Source organism: Lagenorhynchus albirostris, chromosome 15 (genome assembly GCF_949774975.1).
Source record: "Lagenorhynchus albirostris chromosome 15, mLagAlb1.1, whole genome shotgun sequence".
Classification (NCBI taxonomy): domain Eukaryota; kingdom Metazoa; phylum Chordata; class Mammalia; order Artiodactyla; family Delphinidae; genus Lagenorhynchus; species Lagenorhynchus albirostris.
The window spans coordinates 975101-992914 of record NC_083109.1 but is presented as its reverse complement, the minus strand read 5'-3'; the positions used below and the strand labels follow the sequence as shown (position 1 = coordinate 992914).

Sequence of the window (17814 nt, the reverse complement as noted above, 5' to 3'; positions counted from 1 at the left end):
CAGCTTCCAAGGCCATCTCACAGCAGACAGATGATGGGGGGCAATCTGGTGAGTGGCATGACCGCATCGAGTGCGGGGAGCCCCCTAGATCATGCCGGCCAGCCAAGGCGGCAGGAAGAGGCCCACCGTCCCCAGCAGGCAGACGAGAACGAACACCCAGAGGAAGATGCGGTCGATGACCATGGCCACGCACTTCCAGTCCTCCTTCACCTGCGGACAGACACACATGGTCACTCCCGGCCGCACCCTCAGGCCTCACCGCAGCGCGAACCTTCTAGAAGCTCTCTTCCTATCCTGGCCTCCAAGGTCACAGGCACACCTGTACTGGGGTGAGAGGTGGAAAGGGGCCACAGAGAAACGGCTTGTCCAGCTCAAGTCCGGGCTCAGAAGCAGTGGGCTGCGGGGTCGATGCCCTCTACGGGGGCTGGACCGCAGAGCCACTGCAGGGGACAGGGTCCAGCATGGTGGCCCCACCTGACTTCACCTGCCTGAGCTCCAAGATGGTAATGATGCCTCTGGAGGGATGCCAGGGTCCGCACTGTCACAGTGTAACGTGCTCTGGGTTCGCTAAAGCTGGCGGCACCGTGGGGACCAGCCAGTACACCCCCATTTGCAGGTGGGCAAGTGAGGTGCAGGGAGGGGGCACCCACAGCCCCTTGGCTGTGCAGGGCAAGAGCCAGGAGCAGCCTGAGCAACGGGGCCTGGCCTCCAACAAAAAGCCCAGGGCAGGCTCCACGGTGGACGGCGTCCCAGGAGTGACAGCTGAGTCCCAACTGCCCCTCACTCCTGCCCCCTGCCCCGGGGGTGGCACTCACGGCCGGCTGCCCATGTGGCTTGAGCCCCTCATGGGTCAGGGGGTCTCTCGGCTCTGTCCCTAAAGCCGCTTGAGGGTGAGGGTCACATGTGAAGGCGGGCACAGCCCTGTGCTGCCTCTGAGCCGGGCAGCTGCCGGGGCAGAGGGCTCCATGCAAGGGCAAGCGGGGGACCCCGGGCTTGAAGCGGCTGCACACACGCTGAGCACATCACCTGTGGTTGCTCCCTTGGACTCGACGAGGAAGGTGACTGCACCATCCCGTCTGTAGGTGGGACCCTGAGGCCCAGGGCGGCGCAGGATGGGCCGTGGTTACACGTCCACACTGGGCGAGCAGGTCCCGGCCTCCACCTGGTGTGACCCCAGGGCAAAGGCTCAGGGAGGCCACAGGTGGGTCCTGGGTGGGCAGCTGTCAGCCCTTGAGTGACCAGAAAGGATGCGGCCCCCAGGCTCAGGCCAGCCAGGCGCCAGTGGGTCTGATGGGCCTGGGCAAGGGCAGGCTTGTCACACCCCATTTGGGGGCCGTCGAGGGAAAGAAGACTTCTCACTGCTGTTTCGTGCTCTGATTTTTAAAGTAATCAGAGGCGTCCTGATAGTTTTAAGCCAAAGTTTATTCTCAGGAAACCAGAGCAAACGGGGTCACTATAAGCGAGGGAGCACCAGGACCCTCTGTTCCGGGAAGCAGCCCCGCGGCGCGTGGCCACCGCGCTACCTTTCAAACCTCCCCTCCTCCCAGGATGAAAGACTCGCAGACAAAGCTGCCCCAGCCCGGATCCCAGGCTGGTTCCTGTGAAGTCGCTTTGCTCCCCAGAGCCCGGGGACGATGCCCAGAACCAGAACCAGGTCGCCACAGCCAGGCCCGCGATGCTGGTGGAGGGGTCTGGGGACGAGGGGCCGGCCCTGCGCTGAGGACCGCTGGGCCCCCGAGATCCTGGTGACACTTCAAAGGCATCAGTCTCTGCTCAGCAGGCCCTCAAGCCCTCACCAGAGCCAGAGGTCCTCTCGTCTCCAGAGCTGGCTGCAAGATGGAACCTTCCAGAAACCCCCAGGTGGCCTCACAGCCCCTTGGGATTCAGGGGGATGACCAGCCGGTACAGGGAGACCGGCTCACTGCTGGAGGCGGGGCTCAGCCACGGGACAGACGGTCCCCAGGGATCACGCATGTCCGGGAAACGATCACGGGCCATTCCCAAGGAAGCAAAGGGACCAGGAGGTTCCTGGAGGGAACGGCAGTGTCACGCCCGCACCCAGGGTCCATGTCACGGGCAAGAAGAAGCTAATGCGGGGCGAGGTCAACACAGCATGACCGATGCCCAGGTTGAGCAGCCGGTAATGACCAGCTGACTGACCAGTGCCCTCCCCCTGCCCGCCTGTCTCTGCCCATGCCCTGAACTGGGGCTCGGCCGCCAGCCTGGACCCACCCTCACAGGCACCCACGACGTGGCCAGTGGAGCCTGAGCCTCGGGGAGCAGCCCCACTGCCACCCCCCACCGACTCCACGGGGCCCTGAGTCTCAGCCATGTCCGAGCACCCGCCCTGCCCCCCCAGACCCCGGATGCCCTCTCCCCAGCTGGGCACAGGGGCGCCGGCCAGAGAGGCAGGGCTGTGTCCCAGGCCTGAATTCTCCTTTCCCCCCGCCAGGCCGCTGAGCCACTCAGCCCCCTCCTGTTTCCTCTCAGCCCCTCTCACCCCAACCCCAGGGCCCAGACCCCCCCACCAGTCCTTCTCCGGGAGCCCTTGGTGGGGTGGGGGGTGCTCGTGATCGGGGGAGGCACTCCCCAGGTACAGATGGTGCTGGCAGCCCCACCCCCGCCTGCAGGATCCCTGCGCCCTGAAGCCCCAAGGGGGTGCCCGAGATCCACTCTGCTCTCTGCCAGCCACTCAGTCACCGCAGGGACCCCCACTGGTCTCGGAGGCTTGGGGCAGAGGGAGCAGACGGCGGGGTGGGGGTGGGGGGCCTCCAAGCTGAGCAGCCGGCTCTGGGACCTGGTTTCTGGGTCTTTCACCGGCCACCCCCTCCTTCAGAGTGGACAGGGCAGCGGGGCCCGTCCGGCACGGCCGTGGCGCGGACTTACCGAGAAGTCCATGTCTTCCGCCTTCAGGTGGGCTGCGATGTACTGGACTCCCTCAACCGCCCGCACCAGAGCTGGCGACAGGGGCTGGGCTGGCGTGCCGGCGCCGCGGGCCTTGAGCGCGGCATTTGGTGCCTCCGCCTCCGTCCTGCACTTGCACTTGCAGGGGGAGGCCTGGTCTGGGGGCGGAAGCTCGGCCGAGGGGGCCGTGGTCAGCGAGGCAGGGGAGCCGTCCGCCGGGCGGTCGGCTGGGGAGGCGGCCTCCTCTCGGGGCGCGCAGTATTGGATGCTCTGGGACCGGCACCTCACGCCGCCCTCTGCCACTTCGCTGGGGCCGGACACGTGCTGGACGCTCAGGGACCGGGCCTTGGTGAGCCCTGGGGCCCGGGTGCCAGTGGGGGGGCGGCAGGGCCCGGGCGAGGGGCACGGGCCGGCCTTCTCGGCCTCTGAGGGCCGCAGAGCAGAGGCCTGGTCTGAGGGCGACGTGCAGGCCGGCCGGTCCGGGCCGCAGGACGGGGTTGGGGACGGGGAGGGGCCCCTACTCCTGAGGTCGGGCTCCCCCCGGGGCTCCGGCCAGAAGCGCGGGGCTCCGGCCGCCTCGTGCACGGACCCGACGAGCCGCCGGCAGTTGTCCTTGACCGCGGACGGCCGCTTCATGAAGAGCAGACGCGGCACGACGTCCAGGAAGACGCGGCGGACCCAGGCGGGCATGGTGTGCGTGCGCGGGGAGCGGTGGTGCACGTTGAGCACGAAGACGGTGATGGTGATGGAGAGCGTGACGAAGGTCATGGTGAAGAGCAGGTACTCGCCAATCAACGGGATGACCAGCGAGGTGGACGGGGTGATCTCGGTGATGAGCAGCAGGAAGACGGTGAGCGAGAGCAGCACGGAGACGCACAGCGTGACCTTCTCGCCGCACTCGGACGGCAGGTAGAAGACGAGCACGGCGAGGCAGGAGACGAGCAGGCAGGGCGCGATGAGGTTGACGGTGTAGAAGAGCGGCAGGCGCCGGATGACGAAGGCGTACGTGATGTCCGGGTACACCTCCGCGCAGCACTCATACTTGCGCGTGTTGTAGGTGCCCACGGCGTCCACGATGACCCACTCGCCGCTCTCCCAGAAGCCCAGCTGGTCCACGTGGCTGTGCATGCTCACCAGGTCGATCTTGGCCTTGTCGTAGGTCCAGGACCCGAACTTCATGGTGCAGTTCTGCTGGTCGAAGGGGAAGAAGGTGACGTCGATGCTGCAGGAGCTCTTGTAGATGGCCGGCGGTGTCCACTGCACCCGCCCGTCGTGAAAGAGGTGGGCCTTGGTCAGGTGGGTGACGGCAAAGTCCCCGTCCGCGCTGGGTGGGAGACAGAGGGCGTGGGTGAGGTGCCCGGCACCCGCAGCCCGGAAGCTGTCTTCCCCCCGCCCGCCATACGCGCCCCCACTTCGCAGTGGCCTCGCCCAGGACGGGGCGGCCCTGGGCTCGTTGCTCCCCTGCCCGCATCGCTGTCACCACCCCTACCCTGGGGGCGATGCTCCGTGGAGACCGTCTCAGCGGCCCACACCGCGCCTGACGCCCAAGCTTGATGGTGGTGATGACCGTGATTATTTGGGGGCCGGAAAGCCCGTCCACACCACATCAGGGGCCCCAGGCACACAAGTGGCCCCTGGGTAGCACGCAGAGCAGCTCGTCCCCTGCGGTCACCCCAGAGCTGGGCAGAAGTCGGACCTGTCCGGCCACCTTCTCGTGCTCCAGACTGGTGTTTTCTCCCCATTGACCCCACCCCCCCAAACTTAGAGGCAGGACCCCCCTTCCCGCACAGGTGAGGACTCCAAGGCCCAACGAGGCAAAGACCAGTCTGGGCCCACCCCAGGCAGGACATGGACCCCAGGCCCTCAGCCCTCCTGCCTCTCCCTCGGCCTTGGGGTGCCCTGTCCACAGACCGGGACGGGCAACAGAGCGAGGGGCTGCTGTCCCAGCCCTTCTCCTCGTGGGCAGAGTGCCCAGCCTGCAGCCCTAGTCCTGGACCTCCCAGACAGTGACGTCCACCTCAGTTTTCTCCACCAAAGATACCCATGGTGGGATGGGGGGCACACTGACACCGCGAGAGGTGAGGCAGCCGGCTGTGGGGACACAGGGACACCTGCTCACGGCCCCCCGAGAGCCCTTCTTGCCTCCAGAGTCAGCCACTCTCTTCTCTGCAGCTGGAAGCATCCGGTCCCCAGTCTGGGTCCTGAGTGGGTGTCACCTGGGCCTCGGAGGCCCCTCTGTCGGCCTGTTTCCCCACGAGGCCTGCGCTGCCCACGCCGACCGTACGTGGTGCCCACAGGCCGGTTGAGGCGGCAGCCGTTCCCCCAGCCCCTCCAGCAGCCCTGCCGCTTCGGCTCTGAAACGCTGATGGGAGAGCTCGCCTCCTCCCCCCAGGACACCCCCCAGACAGCTGGCCCCAGCACTGAGGGCCACCGGACGCTAGTCACCAAGCCCGTGTCTTCACACTCGTGTGTGGAGGGCACATCGGCCCCGGCCAGGTCCTCAGAGGGCCTAGGGCTCTGCACGTGGGACCCGGCGCCTAGCGCAGCCCCAGGAAGAAGCAGCTTTCCCCAGGGCACGCTGTCACTACCTGTCACCGCTGCACGAAGTCCCGCCCCCCCCCCAAGCTGGTTCCTGTGTCCCCAGCAAGCCCAGGGGTGTGGACGGCGGGACCGCATGACAGCGCACGTGGGAGGAGGGCAGCCCGAGCCGGCTGGCCCCGTCCCTGCTCCAGGCCGCAGACGCCCATCCACGTGAGACCCTCTGGCTGACAGGCCGACGCAGGGGAGCCCCCAGTGGGTGGCATGGCCTCACGTGCACGCCCTCCAGCCTTGAAGGGGTGCCCCAAAGCTATCAGAAAAGCACCCCCCGACCCTTCCCCCCGCCCAGCAGCCTGCGCTGACCGCTCAGCCTCACTCAAGTGCACGCGGCCCTGGCCGTCAGCTACCCGCTGCCCCTGGAAACAGGCCTCCTCAGTGGCCGTCCGGCCAGCGTCAGCCACCAGCTCTGGGGTCTGTCCTCACCCACGCCCAGCCCCATCCAGAGCGGGCCTCGGTGCCCATCTCCATTCCCAAGAGAAGCTGGAGGTCCATGCCGCTACCTCCCAGGGGTCTTGGTAAGGAGGCCAGAAAAGGAGGGGGCTTGGGTGGCGGTCCCACTCCTGGGCTGCCATCCCAGGGGCTGTGTGGCTCCCAGAGCAGTCCTGACCACGCTCCCCTGGGTGCCGGAGTTCTGACCCTGGTACCTATGTTCTGGATCAAAGAGCCACAAGGCGTATTCCGTGCCAGGTCCCAGCGGGGCAGGGGGCTGGGGGAGCTGAGCGTGGACCCGGGGGGCCCGGGCGGCTGGAGAACTCCAGGGCGCAGGATCAGACCGGGCAGCTTGCAGAGGGAGAGCGGAGAGCCCGCCCCGCCTTCCATTCCCCGAGCGGCCCCCCCTTAATGCAGCCCCGAAACCCATCTCCTCCATGTGCAGCCGCTCTCCCACGGCCATTACTGGAATCAGTTAAGCTGGAAGAGAAGCCCAGTCGTTCTTAATCAAACAGCAGCATTTTGTAGGTCAGGCCCAAGCCTGGGGGCCCAGGAGGGCTTTTGTGCGGAAGCACTGAGGTCTTGGGGGGAGGGCAGGGCTCTGGGCAGACGGCTGGGACCAGAGGGGACCGAGTGCTTCCATTGGCTGTAGCTGTAAGTGCTGTGGAACTGCCGCCACCCAGGCCCGAGTCTGCGTCTGCCCCTGTGGATTCAGCTCAGGGTAAGCTGGCCCGGCAATGACACAGCAGGGACGCGGGGACGCGGGAGGGCACCAGGCTGCCCCGAGGTCGGGGACACCTCGAGGATCCCGGGAAAGGACAAGTTCAAGGACGCCAGCCCTCTGGAGCCCAGTGTCTGCCACAGCCGCGCCCCTAACACCCCGGCCTCTGGAGCCCAGTGTCTGCCACAGCCGCGCCCCTGACACCCCGGCCCCCAGCACAGAAACATCCTCCTAGAGATCAGACTTCAGAGCCAGGGACAGCGGCCCAGATAGAGGCTGTTTGCTTGAGTGTGGTTAGCGGGTCTGGGGAGACTGCGAGCACAGACAGAGGGGCAGGAGGAGGGCGGGGGCGCGGGCAGCGAGCCGGCATGGGGCTTCCTCCCCTACACCTCCCGGCCTTTGTTCCCCGATGCGGTCCGCTGCGTGTGCAGGGCCCACTTTCCCCAGACAGGGACTGACTCTGGAAAGGACTCCAGCCTGAGGGGGAGCAGCTGCAGGGCCTGCAGTCATCCTGGGAGGAGCTCGGACCCCTTCCCAGTCCGTGAGTGACCGAGGCCCCTGCCCCAGCCTGGGCAGGGACGGAGCCCCCAGGCGCCACTGCTGCCCCCAGGACCCCGTCTCCTTGCCACTTTGCCTGCTCATGGCCCCGCCCCCCACACCCCAGGCCTCAGCACCCTCCTTTACTCACTCCTCCTGCTTCCGAGCCCGCCCTCAGCCCACACAAGCCGCCTGCCTCTTGCTCACACCGGCCTTGGAAGAGCTGCTGGCCGGAGCACGGCTGGACCCGGGCACCTGCCACCCTGCCGGCTAAGAACCCCGGGCTCACTTGTTGTACAGGACGATGTCCGGCCGCCAGATGAGCTCAGAGGGGATGCGGATGGAGGTCACGTTCTCGTAGTCAGCGGGGTCCCAGCGCAGCTTATAGTCATGCCACTCCTGGGGGAAGCCGGGGTTGGGGGGGGCGGTGAGGGGGAGGGGCAGGGGGAGGGGCGGGGGGGCAGTGGGGGCTCCCTCCCACTCACCTGCTTCACCCACACATTCGTCGTCATCATCTGGTTCTTCTCATCCTAGGACACAAACAAGAAGAAGGCAGGTTGTGATGCCCTCGGGTTCAGGACACGTCTCTCTGGCCGAGTCTCCTTACCCAGAAGGATGGGCCAGGGCTGAACGTGGCGAGTGGGGGACCTCAGGAGGGAGTGAGCGCCTTGTCCCTGGAGGCAACCAAGCCCAGGATGGCGGGCCCGGAGGGGACTCAGGGCCAGAAGGAAAGTGAGGATAACATTCAACTGACTTCACTGGTGGCCAGGCCCGTCCCCCCTTCCAGCGACCGAAGGGTCTGAGGGGAAGGGAGACGGCGCCCCTTCCCAGGCAGCCGTGCTGGGCCTGCCCACCTGCATTGCTCCGTCCCGGTTGGCGGGGCAGCTGCCCTGCGGATGGGCTCCAGGTGAGCTGGCGTCTGCCCCTCCTGCTGCACCAGGGCAACACACTCACTGGCCAAACTGCCCCCCAGGGCCTGAGCCTCAGGACCTGAAGGTGAGGGGCTAAAACAGGTGAGGTGGGAGCAGGAGACCCAGCAGGCCCCTCTCCAGGTCACTGAGTGGGCACCTGTCCAGGTGAGAAGGGCCAGACCACACACGCTGTGAGCTTCCTCTGGCCTCTGCACCTCCCCCAACTTCACAGCCCTCCCGGGTTCACGGACGGGCAGTCAGGCCCAGCAGAGGCTGGAGGCCTCTGGAGAAGACCGCCAGGCTCCGTGCAGGGACGTAGGGGTCCTCACACCCCACTCTGAACCAGCCTCCAGGGACCATGGCCACACCCAGCCCACTCAGAGAGCAGCTGGGCTTGGGGGCTGGCTCCTTGCCCAAAGTTTGGGGCAGGACACTCAGCAGCTGATGGGGGGTCCCCTCAGAGAGCAAGGAGCCCATGGGGACCAGAGAGGCAGGGGCTCTTTCCCTGGGGGAAGAGGGACTGGACACGGGACACAGGGTGTGGGGAGCAGCGCCTGAACGAGCCTTCCCCGACTTGCTGATGACCCAAGCTTTGCCCCCATCTGCCCCAGACCAGGGACACACAGGCCGTTGGGACGACTGCTGAGGCCAAAGAAACCAAGGGTGGTCAAGCAAGCAAAGTGCCCAGGGCCGGGGGTGTGAGCTGGTGTCCCTGGGAGCCTCCCCTCCTGCTTCCCCCAGGGGACAAGCCCCCATCAGCCAGCTCACAGGAGGGGACATCTCCTGCGGCCCAGGCACCGCCCTTGGTCCTGCTCTCTCTCGGGGCCACCTGGGACGGGCTGCCAGAGGACACTGACGATAAGTGTGACTTGAGTGGGGCCCAGGCACCACGTCCAACGACCTCGACCTTGGCAGTGCAGCCCCGCGGTGCGGCCCCCATCACCACGTCCCTGCCCTTCCCCCCGGGGACAGCCTGCCAGGCTCTGCCCCAGCCCCCACCCCCAGGCTCAGAACAAGCTTCTAGGTGGCTGGGCCTGGCCTCCTCCCCTTCGTGCCAGCCGCCCCCCAGCGCAGCTGCCCCCCAGGCACCTGTTTGAGGTGCCCTCTGTGCATTCCGGCGCCTGCAACGCCAGCCCGGGCCCAGAAGCGCCCAGGAATTCCCCAGCCTCCTCTGCAGGCGTGAACTCACACACACAAGCACTCTGCACCGGGGCACAGACCTGCAGCAAACACCCGAGCCCCACAGACAGTGGGGCAGGGAGGCGACCCTTCCACAAACGACCAGCACCCAGATGGGCAAGGACGTCTTGTCAGCACACACGCGTGTGCAGGAGTGCCCTTGGCCAGCGCGGCTGCGGACAGCAGAGCCTGGGAGCAGCTCCTGTCCTGCCTGGTGCTGCCGCGGGGCCTCGGGTGGGTCCCTCGCTGGTGTCTCGGAGCTGGTGCGCTACAGGCTGTCTCTCCTGGGCAAACCGGGGAAAAGCGGTGATGCGGGGCGGATTTTGCGACGTGGCAGGGGGGCGGATGAGACAGCCCCAGGAGCTCAGGTAGGGGGCCGGCCACGGTGCAGCCGACCCAGAACATGAAGCCACAGCCGCCACTGGGAACAGCATTTGCAAATGCAGTGGGTCGGGACCCCTGCCCTCCTGAGTTGTCTTCTGACTGCGCCCCAGCCAGGAGTACTTTGCGGGAAGCATTTAAGGCCTGGTTCCAGGAGGCCTGAGGGCACAGGCCGGGGCAGGGGCACTGACCGGGTCGCTCTGCTGATGGGGCCCAAGCGTGGCCCTTTCTGTCCGCGTGAGTGTGGCTACCGCCCCTCCCACCTCCCAGAGCCCCTTGGATGTGGCCGGCTCAGCCCCAGATGGAGCTGTCACACTCATCCCATTTCACAGGTGAGCAAAGCAGGGCCCTGAGGGTCACCCAACACCTGGCATGAGCCAGGAACCAGGGCCTCCAGACTCCAAAACTGGTGGCTCCCCGCTCACGGAGCCCACTTGGGGCTGGGGTCCCGGCAGGGGCATAGGGTGGGCATTTGGAGAGACCTATAGCCTCCTGCAGCTGCACGGCTCCCTCTGTGGAACCAGAGCTGGCTGGAGACCCCAGCCCAAACCCAGGCGGCCTTGGGCCTCCTCGTGGCCAGCAAACCAGGCTCCCAGAGGCCGCCCTCCCTGCCAGGCCAGAGCCCACCCTCCAAGGCCCTTGGGACCCTGCCCCAGGCTGCGCAGTTACCACCCAGCCACAGGACGGGCTCCCGCCCCAAAGGACGCCCCGGGCCCTCCAGAGCCGTGGCTACTCGGAGGCTGGACTCCTCCTCCCAGCAGCTGCCTTGGTCCCCAACCAGGAAGGGAAACACATCCGAACCAGGTGGAGGTCCGGGTGCTGCCAGGGGGCCGCACGGCCTCACCTCACCCCACGCAGTAGCACGACTTACACAAAAGCCCTAAACTCTGCCACTGGCCCCACAGAGGTACTTCTGCTCTCTGCCTCTGAAGATGACAGCCTGGACCCCTGCTGCAAATCTGGCCCTTTGAGCTTTTCTACATGGAAAGCGCAGGGCTTAGGGGTGTCGCACAGAACCTGCCTTGCCTCCCGGCTTGCTTAGGCGTGTGTTCTGGGCTAAGGCGGGGCTGGGGCACACACAGTCCATGTGCAGCTCCGATGCGGCCCTCCCAGCTCATACAGCCCCCCTGCCCCCGCCAGCCCCGGGGCCACCTCCAGGCCAGCCCCTCCCAGACACGGGTGCTCCCTTCAGGTCACTGCCCCCCACCCCACCCCCTCATCACCTACCACGTCAATGAGCTGCGCGATAGACAGGCCAAAGTGGACAAGCACTACATCCGAGATGTTGGCCACGGGCCGGGACCACTTGTTGTAGCCGGAGAAGAGTTTCTTCAGCAGCCGCTCCTCCGCGTGGGCCCGGGTCTCCACATGGCTGCTCACTGCGGGGACCAGCAGGTACGCGGCTCAGGGGCAGGGGATGGTGGCCGTCCAGGATGCCCCTTTGGGCCTCCTGCCAGGCCGTGCTCAGCATCTGGGCTCTCTTCCAGCTTCTCACAGCACGTCCCTCCTACCTCAGGACCTTTGCACGTGCTGCCCTACTTCCAGCCGCAGTTTCTCCCCTACCCCCTGGGTCTGTAAGGGGGTCTGTAACTTCCTCAGGGAAGCCTTCCTAGCATGGTGCCCCTCACCATGAAAGTAGATAACTGGTATGATAAGGGCTGATTTGGAAGCGTCCCCATCAGGCTGTGACTATGGGAGGGAGGGACTGTATCTCTAGCCACCAGCAGAGTCCTGAGAACCTTGCCTCGAAGTACAAGGTGGGGGTAACCACAGGACAGGAGGGGGCAGAGGGCAGCGGGGGCAGACCCAGGAAGGGAGATGGAGAAAGGAGAGTGAGGGTCCAGCTACCGAGAGCCTGTTTCCTCTGGCTGTGGCATCCGCCAGCAATCACCCAAGAAAAAAACGTGCTTTGACATGTAAGGGGTACTTTAAGTGCAAACCCCGACAATGAACCTGGCACCCTGTGTTCCTGGACGGACACACAGCCTGCCCTCGATGATCAGGTCTGGAGTGAGCCTGGGGAGGCGACCCCCCATTCAGCCCTGCCCATCAGCCAGTCTGTGGCCTGAGGGCTTCCCTGCCACTCCTGGGCGACTTCGCTGGGACCACTGCATGGGGGGGCGGGGGTTTGAGGAGGGGGACAGGAGACCCCTGCCGCTCTGCTCCTCTCAGCTCGGTCCTGCTCACCTGGGAGTCACGGATGGACATTAGGAGGGCATCCACAAGCACCCCTGGGATCAGTCCTAGACCCCCAGGACCCTTCACTCCCAACCCAGAGCCCCAGCCTGGTCCCTCTGACAGTAAGGTGTAGCCTACTCCTCACTGGGGAGGCCAGAGAATTACACTCCACTCACCCCTGAAATAGGAAGGTGGCTTCCCAGGGAACGGGGAGCAGGGGGGCTAGAACTTCCCCTGTCCCAGTGGGCCTGGGGGAGCAGGTTTGGGTGGGGCCCTGCCAAGGGCAGAGGCCACCCCTCTGATTCCCTAAACCCCGGTGCAGGGGAGAGGTGGGCAGGCACCATGCAGTCTGCAAGGAAATTTGGCACAATGGATAACTGGGGGTGGGGGAGGGGGGAGATGGACCGCGCCTCTCTCCATCCAAGTTGGAGCTTCTGGGTCCAGCTCTTGAAACAGCATCCCCCTCACCCACCCAAACCCTGCCTGGCTCAGCCCTCGCCGCAGGACAGCCTTTTGCGTCTGGAGGGGGGGGTGGGGGTGGGGGTGGGGGTAGCCTCCGCGGCTGCCCCGTTGCGCACACCCGCGGCTTGGGACCGCATCCAGGAGCCTCCCTTCCTCTGGCTCCGGAGGTCCGAGGCCGCCCTGAACCGGGCGAAAGGGGGTCCTTCTAGCGCCCCGAAACTTACCAGGCAAGAGGCCGGCCCCCAGCAGCAGCAGCAGCGGCGGCAGCAGCTGCGGCGGCGGCGCCCCCGGGCCCCCGAGCTCCATGGCGCACCGAGCGGGCTCTAGATGCGGGCGGCTCCCAGCCCCGCCGCGCCCCTGCTCCGAGCTCCGCGCGAGCCCAACTTCATGCCCCCCGCGCCGCGCGGGCAGCTTCGTCCGCCGGGCCTGCTTCGGCCGCTTCTCCCGCGGGGCGCGGCGGCGGCTACCGCGCCGGGAGCGCGGGGCTGTGGGCTCAGCGGCGCGGCCCCGCCCGGACCTGCCCGCCTCCAGCAGGCGAGGAGGAGGGGGGGAGAGAGAGGAGGAGGGAGCGGGAAGGAGGGCGAGGATCGGAGGGGGAAGGAGGGGGAACGGACCGCGAGCCGAGAGGGGGCGCGGAGGCTGCGCTCTGCCCGTGCAGGGCCAAAGTTTCCTTCGACCTCCTGCGGCTGGGGACGTGCCCGAGCCACGAGTGGGGGCCCGGTAGTCACTGCGTGCGTCTGGGGAATCCCTGCGCGGTCTGGTTCGCGGACCACGAGACACTGACCCCCTCCCCGTCCCCAGCCCAGCGCCTCCAACGCCTGCCTGGAGGGAGGACGCGCACCCAGGGTCTCCGGGCGCCAGGAGGGGAGCCCCGCACGGTCTGGTTAACTTCATCACCCCCGCCCCGCTCTGCAGTTTGGAAATCACAGGTCTTCCCCAACCAGGCGTTCAGGACACAGTCCACCCCCATCGGCCTGTCCCTGGCGGACCGGGAAGCGTCCAGGGGAGCCTCGGCCCCGCGGCCCGCCCTTCGGGGTCGGAGAGGACCCTAACGCCCCCGCCCCGGGCGAATCCTCCTCTTGCTGCCTCCAGGTCCGGCCTGGGCCGGGGTCCGCCGCCCCCCGCTCTGCGCGGCCTGCGAGTGGGTGGCCTGCGCCGGCGTGAGGGCAGCCCCCATCCCAAGCGCGGTGGGCAGCGGCTGAGGGGCGGCCGCGGAGCGCCTCGGGCCCAGGCGCCTGGAGAACACACCCTTGGCGCCCCCGGACTAGTCTTGAACAATGTCGGCCGCAACCGAGATGCCCGGGCAGCGCGCTGGACGACCCGGCAGGGGCTCCGCCCTCAGGTGGGTCGAGGTGACCGCCGGCAGAGCAGCAGGTGCTCGGAGGAGGGGCCGGGAGGGGCCGCTTGTGCGGCGGAACCACAGTCTGCGGCGCACACACTCGTCGCCGCTCCGCAGAAACGCGAGCCCCGTAGCCATCCCTGTTCGCCGTGCGCCGGGGGGCTCTGCGGGGGCGGTGGGGGGAGAACCCAGCCTCCAAACCGAGACTTCGGGTCCCGGGATGAAGGCAGAGAAAGAGGGGCTGGAGTTGCCCCCGCGCTCCTCCTGAGTCGGCGCCCCGCCCCTGAGGGGGCTGAATGCGGGTCACGAGCCCCTCGTCCCCGCCCCTCACAGGCGATGCTCGGCAAGTAGCAGGCTTGGTCCCAAGGCAGCAGCTTCCGTCAGCGAAGGCCCCGCCCCTCCGCAGCCCCCGACCCCCGCCCCTCCCAGCTGGTCTCCCCTGGCTCCGCTCTCCTCCTCTCCCCCCTCCCCCATCTCTCCTGCCCCTCCCCCAGCTCTCCTGCCCCTCCCCCAGCTCTCACGCACTCTGGTCCCAGGTTTAGCTCATCACACCTCACAGAATTGCTCTGAGGCCTCCAGGGCTCCCCTCTCGGGAGCTGTCTATCCACTCTGGCTGGTGCCTATAAATAGAGCTTTCCAAAAGCTTGGCCCTGAGCAGTGGCCAGTGTCAACAGTGACGGTCACCCTTACCCTGTCCGTGGGCTTCCTAGATGCTGGCCCAGGCCACTGAGGCACGGCTCCCACAGCAGCCCTATGAGGCAGGCCCTTCGGTTACCTGTGTGTCCCAGTGAGGAAATGCGCAGACAGAGGAGTTACCCCGCGTGCCAAGGTGATGCAGTCACCACCGGGGCTCCAAGCGGGCCCTCCAGCTTCAGGGTCTGCACCCTGGCCTCCCCGGCCTCAGGCATAGCATGTCCCAGGGCTGACCTGTGCCCCTACAGACTGGAGCTCCCCAGGGTCTGCCCTGCCCCCTGGGCGACCTCCTGGGCTGCCAGCCCCAGCGCACAGCCCGCCCCGGACCAGCCCACAGACTTCCTCCCTCTCAGCCCCCACCCCCAGTGCAAACCCTGGGTTCCTCTCACACCCTTGGGCCCCTTCCCCGAGCCAGCTCTGCACCAGGAACCAGAAGGTTCTCTAAGGTGAAGAGTTGCACTGAACCAGGAGCTGGGGAACAGGCCTGGCCGACGGCTGACTGCGTGCAGGGGGGTGAGGAGGGCCAACCCCGACCCCCGCCTCTCCTGGACCGCTCCCCACACGCAGCAGAGCACTCGGCCACACGAGGCTCAGGACCTGCGAAGCCCCCCCTCACAGAGAAGGGACGGCGGGCGTGGGGGATGAGCCCTGGTGACTCCCGGCGGGGTGCCTTGTCTGCCCCTGCTCTGTGCTGTCCCGGGACAGAAGGTACCTTGCTCAGCGACCTTCTCCTGGTGGTAGAGGCCAGCCACGCTCCAGGTCCCTCTGAAGTCTCCTCTAACCATCTCAGCACCTGGGAAGCAGGGGTTCCCTCACTTGGCAGCACAGGAAGGTGAGGTGTGGACGGGGTTTCTCTGGCTGAAAAGGCGAGATTGTCTTGTCCCGTCGCCCTGCGGCAGTCCCCACGCCTTTCGGGATGGGGATGCTTCCTCAAGCCGCTGCCTTTAGGCTCATCTCTCGGGACTTGTGAGATCTGGGTGCTCCTGAGAATGTTAGGCTGAAGTCAGAGGAGAGAGGGTGATCTGGCCCAATCTGTGAAGACTTCCTGGAGGAAGGGGCACCCAGGAATGCAGCCCTGGGGACTGCGGACATCCGCTCGTAGCCATGCGCAGGGAATCGCCTGGGCGTCTGCTTAAGTTCCAGACTCTGGCACCCCACCCTCAGAGGCTACTCAGCCTGGGCCGAGGCCCCCATCTCCCTCTGCTGACAGCCATCCGCAGACACCCCTGGCTCAGGAGGCCTCGGACTTTAAGAGCTGGCCAGGCCCCCACCCAGCCTGGCATCCTGGCTGGGCCGGGTGCTGGCGTCGCCCGGTGGCTGGGGCTGAACAGGGAGAGGCCTGGGCTCTCGGCAGGAGCCTGCAGCTGCTCACAGCCAGGTCAGCTCTGCATCCCTTCCCTGCGCCGGGGCCAGCGCACGCAGTTGAGAAGGTGGGCCTTAACGGCCATTCCCACGGGTGAGCCCAGCCAGAGAGCCCAGCAGGCCCATCCCTCCTGGCGCTTGAGGCCAGGCTGGGGTTAGCACGGTGCTTGGGGCCCCGGTGGACCCAGGGGGGCGTCGCATGCACATGTTCACACACATCTGTCCAACCTTGTTTGCCTTTCCCCACAGACTTGCTTATGCAGCAAGATTAATCGGGCCTAACTCATTACTTTGCACAGCCCTCCCTCCCCACCTGCGCCCGGCTGGGAAGCACTCATTGCAGGAAGCTAGTCATCATCTAGTCCTGTCGTAGGAGCTGAATTAGTGCTTACTCCAGGCCGCCAGGCCCCTCCCTCCCGCTGCTCCTGAAACTGCTGTTTCAGAGGAAAGGAAAACCCCCAGTTCATACAGGACTGAAAACGACTTTGGGGAACAGGTGCCTCCGCGTCCCTGCGTCCTGGAGCCTTTGTGGCAGGAATGGTGGCCTCTGAGCTGACCCCGGGTGGGGCCGAGAGGAGGAAGGGTGTGGAGCAGGCCCCCGAAGACCCCTCCCCGCACGCCCCCCCGGCCGGTGCCAGGCTGCTGGCCAGTGTGAAAAGTCTTCTCTGCAGAAACGGCCTTCCCCGCTCCCTCTGCTGCCCCCTCCAGCCTCCACCCTGTCCCAAGGACATTGCCATGGTAACCAGTTGTTGGCATAAACGGGGACTGGAATTAAAGGTGGGACTTAGGTTGGGTCCTGGGCTGAGGGAGGCAGGAGGGCAGGCCTGGGAGGCGACAGGGGGTGGGGGGGCGGGGGGGCATCAGCAGCAGACCCCACGTGAGCCCAAGGGCAGCACTGTGAACTCAGCGGGCCAGGAGGAGGTGTCCTGCCTGTACACCCACACCCCTGGGGGACTTCCTCCTCCAGCCCTTCAGCCGGGTCCAGCCACAGGGGAGGGGTGGCTGACGGACCCCCTCCCAGGCCCGCCCTCCTGCTTCCCTCAGCCCCGGACCCAGCCACGCAGGCCCTTTAAGACCCAAACACCCCTGAGAGGGGCCACGTGAAAAGCCCGGTGCTCCCACATGGACTGTGGGGATGAGCTTCTTGCCCCCCACTTCTGCCCCGTGGCCGTGCTTCGCCTCTCTTCCTAGTGCCCTTCACCCCCTTGATGTCACATCTGTCGGCCTCCCCTGCCCCCGCCCCCCCGCCAACAATGGAGGATTCAGGCTTTGCACACATGCCCGGCACGTAGTAGGGCTGGTAAACGTGTTGAACGCGTGGGTGGATGGAGAGTGGGTGAGTGGGTGCCTGGCAAGAGGGCATAAGGGAGGCTGGGTCCAGAGGGGGCCCCTGTTGCGTCACACGTCAACCCCACCCTGGCTGAACCCCACACACCTGAGGGGATCCAGGTGTTTGGAGCTGGTGCTGGGCGTCCGGGCAGGTGCTGCCCAGGAGGGAGGGATGGTGACCACGTTGGGCCAGGCAGGAGTAAGGATGCTGGGATCTGGGGAGGGTTCAGAGACTGTCTGTTCCTTCCTCATCCTTTCCCCATCATCTGTCAGGATTGGATCTGAAGTGAACCTACTGGCCTCACCTCCCTGGGGCCTCGCAGGCCACCCTGCCCTCCCTCAGGTCGGAGATCGCGCCCACCCCCCGAAGCAGCCCCCGCAGCCAGTCCTGCAGTGGGACCTCCCCACACACACACAGGGGACCACGCCCCACCAGAGCCCCACGTGGGCCCTGGCACCATCTCTCGGGGGCTGTTAGGAAGATCCTGGCCTGACCTGGGATCGAATCTCTCAGTGGGAGCCCTGGTCCAGCACACACTACGGTGAGGCCCCGAGGAAGGGGCACTGTGTCCAGCCCCCAGGTCACTCTGACTGCTACATGGAAACACATGTCCATCCTCCTGGGCCAGAGGCCTCGCCGGCACGTCCCCCAGGCCCCTGCAGCCTCCCAGCTCTCAGCACCACGGACAGCGACACCCCCCAACCCCTCCGCCCCCGACACACACCCCTCCAGCCTCAGTCGTGACCAAATGCCTTCCCTGGGGCTCCTGGGAGAAAGCCCATATTTGAGT

The 17814-nt window shown here is 66.6% G+C and overlaps 1 protein-coding gene across 2 annotated transcripts; it reads right to left on the bottom strand.

The window, feature by feature from the left end:
- Positions 1-84: 84 nt before the first annotated feature.
- CHRNA4 (cholinergic receptor nicotinic alpha 4 subunit) lies at positions 85-13194 on the bottom strand. Of its 2 annotated transcripts, XM_060122913.1 has the most exons (6): positions 12525-13194; positions 10888-11039; positions 7675-7719; positions 7479-7588; positions 2887-4228; positions 85-210 (listed from the first exon to the last, which is right to left on the bottom strand). In XM_060122913.1, exons 1-6 carry the CDS (start codon positions 13192-13194, stop codon positions 85-87), a joined length of 2445 nt encoding a protein of 814 aa, XP_059978896.1. The 2 variants fall into 2 exon arrangements, with proteins under 2 accessions (XP_059978896.1, XP_059978897.1); XM_060122914.1 differs by lacking the exon at positions 12525-13194 and having other exon boundaries at positions 10933-11001.
- Between the last annotated feature and the right edge of the window lie 4620 nt (positions 13195-17814).

Bases quoted from the DNA above. Each gene is read 5' to 3' on its own strand.
- CHRNA4 (XM_060122913.1), bottom strand. From the start codon at position 13,194: ATGAAGTTAACCAGACCGTGCGGGGCTCCCCTCCTGGCGCCCGGAGAC. The intron at 7,589-7,674 runs GTGAGTGGGAGG...GGCTTCCCCCAG, and splicing joins CGAATGTGTGGGTGAAGCAG to GAGTGGCATGACTATAAGCT. The intron at 4,229-7,478 runs GTGAGCCCGGGG...TCTCCCACCCAG, and splicing joins GACATCGTCCTGTACAACAA to CGCGGACGGGGACTTTGCCG.